Source organism: Quercus lobata, chromosome 11, assembly GCF_001633185.2.
Source record: "Quercus lobata isolate SW786 chromosome 11, ValleyOak3.0 Primary Assembly, whole genome shotgun sequence".
Taxonomy (NCBI): Eukaryota; Viridiplantae; Streptophyta; class Magnoliopsida; order Fagales; family Fagaceae; genus Quercus; species Quercus lobata.
Genome location: NC_044914.1, coordinates 53,842,332 through 53,848,806, shown reverse-complemented (window position 1 = coordinate 53,848,806; position 6,475 = coordinate 53,842,332). Strand labels below are relative to the sequence as shown.

The 6,475-nt window shown below is 32.2% G+C and overlaps 1 protein-coding gene across 1 annotated transcript; it reads left to right on the top strand.

Annotated features, from left to right (window-relative positions):
• The first annotated feature begins 2,385 nt into the window (after nt 1-2,385).
• Nucleotides 2,386-5,744, top strand: LOC115967156 (lysine histidine transporter-like 8). Its single transcript, XM_031086227.1, has 6 exons — nt 2,386-2,390; nt 2,644-2,791; nt 2,961-3,091; nt 3,652-4,018; nt 5,540-5,631; nt 5,729-5,744. Exons 1-6 carry the CDS (start codon nt 2,386-2,388, stop codon nt 5,742-5,744), a joined length of 759 nt encoding a protein of 252 aa, XP_030942087.1.
• Nucleotides 5,745-6,475: the final 731 nt, after the last annotated feature.

Sequence of the window (6,475 nt, the reverse complement as noted above, 5' to 3'; positions counted from 1 at the left end):
GGGGGGAAAATTTTTAGATGGGGCCCGAGCATTTTTCACACGAGTCCACACAAAACTTGTCTCTCTGAAATGGAGAGAAAAGAGGCATAAAAATGTTTGCTCGGAGAGAAAGACAAAAGTAACCCTGCTTTTTTGCTCTCACCTACTCCACCTAATTTCCACTTTCCCAATTCCCATCATCAATCTTCAAACTTCAACCTCTTCACAGTTCAATAGTAATAATCTCAACTTCTGGCAGTAGAAACTCCATTAAAATTTAAAAAGGTTCAGAGATTGTGCTTGCAGAATTATCCCTCACATTTTTGCTTGGTAATTATATAGCAATTTATTCATAGATGAGCTAGGAATATATTTCACCTTAATATCTTCCATTTGATAAGCTAAGAATATATTTCTCCTTAATAATTCTCGACATTATGTAATGTCATTGGACAATTGACGCTAAATTATGAATCATGCCACCAAGTGACTTCCATTTGAGTCATGAAAGTTGTAGCCATTTGCTGTAACACTACGTAGTTTATTTTGTTAATTCATTTATTTAAAATCATACCTATAGGTTCAATTTTGTGCATTGGAAAATACAAAAGAATTTAGTTACCAATGGCCCCTCAAAGACTCTTTTGTTTTTCTTTGTCAATTTTTTCATTTCATTCCAATTTAGGATTTATGCAGTTGTATGTTCAAGTCCCATAACCAATTTGGAATCGGGATATCAAAAAGAAAAGAAAAGTGAATTTCTCCAATTAAAGAGAAAATGGGGTGAATATGCATTTATTAGGGTAGCATTATAATTTATATGAACTCATTGAAGTTGGTGCAACTGAATTTGTGTAATAAGGCCCCCTAATAGAGAAAAGCCATAAAATTTTGGGGCAAAATTTGATATATTTAAAAGAAAAAAAAAACTAGTTTTACATTTTTTTTTTCCTCTAATTCTAAGAAGTCTCAAAAAATTGAGTAATGCTAGAGATAATACAACTTTAAATACATGAATCTTACAAATATGTGTCACTAATCACAAGAAATAATTCAGATAAGAAAATGCTAGAAATACTATAAATTTTATTTCAAAACTTTTATAAATTGATTTGCGAATTAATATGATTTGTGAAAGTCGACAACCTATTAAATGTATTTTTAAATTACTCTTTGTAATTGGTGATACAAGCCTCATGTAATAAAATTTATATCCCTAACACCATCCATTCAAATATTTGTTTATTATCTTCTTGAAATGTTACTAATCACATTCATTGTTACAACATTTGTAAGTTTTGTAGTAAAATTTGTTACAACTTTAGCATTTTTTTCAAAAGAAAAAAGAATATCACCAAAAAAAAAAAAGGATTTTTGTTATAAAAAAATTATAATATTAAATATTAGTTAAAATATTATTTAAGTAATAGCAAAAATGCATCATTTAAATATATCGTCTTATACTCTTATGCCTCCAAGTTTGTTGGGCTGCCACAACAATTGAAAATTCTATAAGATCAGATACATGCAAGAAAGTGCAAGAAAAACCATGATCTGTATGAATCTTAAATGAGTTTGACATGCCACTGAAGCCATCTGAAATTGTTTTAGTCAATGATAATAGTTTCATCTAGACACCACATGTAGGTAGTGGGTATTGTAGAACAAAAACTAATATACATCGAGTTAGAAAATCATGAGAGAAATATATTGAGTTAGTAAATAAAGGCTTTTATTTGTGGTAGGACCATGGTCCAAGTGAACATCAGTGCAAGCAGTTAAAAAGAGTGCAATGAGCTGAACCTATTCCATAACCACTTCAATACTTAGATTTAGATCCTTAAATTAAGGAGCAACTTGAGTATTTCTCAAAGTTTAGTGGCTTCTAATTTCAAATCAGAAAATTAGGGGTTTAGGTTGATTTTGACCGAAAGTTCAGGATGTTGTTTGCAGCATTCTCTTCGTTTTTTATAGCTTGTACTTAAATGTGTTACCTTCTTACCAGCTTCCTTCTCAACTGTTTTATTTTTTATTTTCAAAAAAAAAAAATTATTATTTGAAATTAATATTCTTCTTCTCCATTATTCTGCATTCCATTGACCTTGGGTGGTAAGCAAATATTTGGTGCATAAGTTTGGTATAGCATACTTGATCAAGGGGTCACAAGAACTATCTAAATCCAAACCTTTTCAAAACAAACTTTTTGAAGAAGTGTTTTACATAATTATGGTGTATTGCTAGTGACACGACCTTTTTAAAACTTGCTTAGTTGATAAATTGTTATTGATTTTCATATTTGCCAGGTCACCATTTTATTGCCTACTATTGATAACTTACCAACTCAATAATTGTGGAGTAAAAAAAAATGTTGTCTGGCTTATTGTTTTGTATTTGGTGGTACAGGACATGGGGTATCATATGCTTGACCCTACTATTCATGTGGCTACTACATCATCTATTTGCTAGTACAACTCCATGAATCAGCGAAGTTACAGTAGATACTTTCATCTTTGCCGAGCTACATTTGGTAAGCATTCCATGCTGTATAGTGTATAAGTCGAAAAGACTTTGCCAAACTCACAAAATACTAATGAGATATATAACTATTTTTTATATCTCATTAGTATTTTAAAGGTACTTCTATGGTTTATTCAATGGCCGTAGATATCTTGAGCAGGGACAGAAGTACAGAACCACTTACAGTAGATATCAAGCCCTTATACCCAAAATTTCTAGGATTTTGGGTGTTGTTAATGCATTTGGGTTCATTGCTTTGGCCTTTAGAGGTCACAATCTTATACTAGAGATACAGGTATTATGACGCTACTGATACTATAAATTTTACTTTATAAAAGTCTTTTAAATTGACGAGTCAACTTACAACAAAGAGAAAGGGAGAGAGAGAGAGAGAGATTATTGAGATTAAATGTATATCTGTGGGACAATGGACTTTTTTTTTTTTTTAATTGGAATTTTTGCAGGCTTCCATGCCTTCAAGTGAAAGAATCCGTCACAAGTGCCAATGTGGAAGGGTGTCAAATCTGCGTATCTTCCAATTGCAATGTGCTTATTTCCCCTTGCAATTGAAGGCTATTGGGCTTATGGAAATATGGTACTATTTATTTTCTCTGTTTCATATATCCCTATAATTGTTTTACAAAATCAAAATTCTCAAATTGTTCTACTCCTTAACAGTTCATCAATGGTTATTTAAAGAGAAAGATATAGATTTCAATTTTTAGTTATAACTTCAAGTTAAGATGAAATGACAATTCTTTTTCTTTTTTCTTTTTCATTTTTTTTTTTTTTTCTATTGATGAAATTTATGGATAAAATTAAGTTTTATTGATTTGTGGATTTGAAATGATTAAAAGTAGATGTTATTTCAAATCCATAATATCACAAGTGTTTTATTTGAGAAGAATCTTCAAACTCAAATCATTATGTGTTAAATTTATATCTAGTAATTTATACTAACAATCTTTCTTTGAATCCCAGTTTTTCCCTTCTCTTCGATTAATTTTCTTAAGTATATTTACTAAAGAATTAAATTTTTTATTGCGGTGACAGATACCAAAACAAGGGGGCATGTTAATAGCCTTGTTCAAGTTCCACTGGCATGAAACTTCCGAACTTGTTGTAGGATTAACAAAGCATATTGCTCATACTTAGTGTTGTAAGCTCCTTCCAACTCCATGGCATGCCAATATTTGATGGCATAGAGTATATACGCACAAGCAGGATGAAGCAGCCATGTCCGTGGTGGTTTCGAGCAATTTCCCGAGTCATTTTTGGGTTCTTCTGCTTCTTTTCAGCCGTCGCCATCTCATTTTATGGAAGCCAACTTCAATGTCTTAGTGGAGGCTTCTCATTACCTCTAACTTTAGCTCTTCCATGTTTTATGTGGATTAAGATTAAGAAACCAGAGGCATATAGCCCAATGTGGTGGTTTAATTGGACACGAGGGTTGTTTGGAATGGCTCTAAGTGGGATTTTGATTGTGCCAGGAGTGTATGCTGTAATTGTCACTGGTATTGAGGTGAGATTTTTCAAGCCACACTAATTGAAATATCATAGGTTGGATACTAAGGAGTAAGTTGTTCTAACTCCTAAATTTTGATAATTTTTGTAATATATTTGATTGTGATATTTGATAGTTCAATAATATGATACAAAATAAGAAATTGAACTATAGTTCAATAAAATGATATAAGCTTCAATGAGCTCAATACATAAGAGATTCATTTGTACGGGCAAAGAGTCTCTCAAAAACACAAGACCAACAAGGTATTGGCCAGACCCCAAATGGTTTAAATATTTTCGCTTCCTGTCCAACAAAATAGAAAAGAAAAAAAAGCAATCTAAACAATACCTGTCCATATGCAAAGACAGAACTATTGAATCAAGCCAAATAATTTTCAACAAGGGTCTCTCTCCTAAAAGCTGGAAGAAACTATCTTCCTGCTAATAAGATATATTTATTTAGCATTTAACACCAACAATCATTTAATTCCACATTGATAGGGATTTCGCCTATGTTGCTTCAATATTAGCAACTGAGTCAAATAAATTCATAGGGTCATCCATTAATTGATAATGAATTACTTGAAATCTTCTTAATTATCATATCACCTCCATTCCTATCCTTGTTGGTGGCCACATTTCAAACTATTACCTAATCATTTTGTCACACAATTAGTCTAATGACACAACAAATTTCATTGCATTTTTCACAACTGATGAGGTATAAGGTTGTGAATGGTAATTTGGTATGCAATAATAATAGTGATGTCAGTGGTGGTCCCAATGAAAGTGATGTTACACTGATCACAATCTACTAACTCAACAAATTGTGAAAAGAAAAAAAGGTTGTGAAATTTGTTGTATGATTGTATTTATAGCGCATTGTTGTTTGTCACAAGATTCTCCAAAAACCAGTGAAGATTTTAATGTTATTATATTCAACTTCCAAAAAAATGTAGTAAATTCAAAACCATGACGAAAATGCACGATTATACTAGTTTTACACTTTCTCAATTAGTAAACTAACACATAAGTAGATCCAAATCATCTCAGTAATTGAAAAAATGGAACAATAGCCAAAACCCAGGGCTTAGATTAAGAGAAGAAATATCTCTTCTTCTCTGTCTCCCAAATAACATCCCTTCTCACCCCTTTAAAACCTTTATAAAAGGTCATACCTACTATACTTACCGAAAAAAAAAAAGGTCATACCTAATACACAAAAAACTGAGAGAGGTGATTAGCAGGCAGTCTCATACCCAATTATTTTGGGAGAGGTTGATTACCAAACTCAAGCCTAAGACATGTTGATTTTGGTGGAATTGTCATTGCCATGACCCCAATTGTTAGCTATGTTTACTAGTTCTTTATTTGATTAATCTCTGGCATGGTGTTTCACTAACAGCATCTCATTACAGAGTTCATATTACTATTAACGTTCTGTATTTCTTTATACTTATGTGTCTTTGTAAATAATGTAGTCTTGTTGCTCTAAAATAGTTCTTTACTTATCAAATGATATACTGCTACCCCACAGTTCCTTGCTGCAGCTGTTGATGATGCCAACTGCTGTTGTGGTGGCTGCCGGCTGCTGATAATAATAATGAGTCCAACACATTCATATGGGAGGTACTTCAAATCTGTCCTACTTCATTCTTACATCAACACTTACTAGTGAAATTAATGCAATTTTTGGTTTTTGACACTGTTAATTATGGTCAATCAGGATTCCAAAGTTTTGAACTTAAAGGAAGCAAAATTTCAGCAATTGCTAGTTGTTGGATTTGAGAACAACTGACCACTATATTCTATCACAAATAACCATGGAATTAAATATTGTTAAGTGAGCCAATTGGACTAAAGGGTTTTGGTTTAGTCATGGCGAAAGCACAATAGAACAGATACTACTAAAGCACATTTCGGAGTTGCTAAGTACTATACTACTATGGAATACTCTTAAAGTATCTTGTTGCTACTTGCAACATTGATAACACCTATAATATACACAAAATTGCTGGATATTCCTGGCAATAATAACCAAATCTGTACAAAAATAAGTAGATGGCACTCAACGAAAATTTCCCCAAACCTCAATACGCATTGCCACCCACAATTACTTTCACCAAACACAGGCATACCGCACAAACAGCTAAATAATCCTTCTTCCTATATACATTATATAGCACAAAAACACAGCAAAACTATTTCTATTTGAAACCATCGCATTCTCTCTAGCCACTACTGATGTTAATTTGAAATATGGTAGGGCAAAAACTAATATTAACACTGACTTAACAATCATTTTCCTTCCATTTTTCTAGCAACCAGCCAGAGGCTTAAAAGGGAAAAAGAAAGAAAAAGAACCAAACAAAATGAGACTCTAAACAAAGCCAATACAGAACGCAATCTAGGAAAGAACAAAAGCTAATCATTATTGAATTTTGCCTCCACAATCCTAATTAATCAGAGTCAC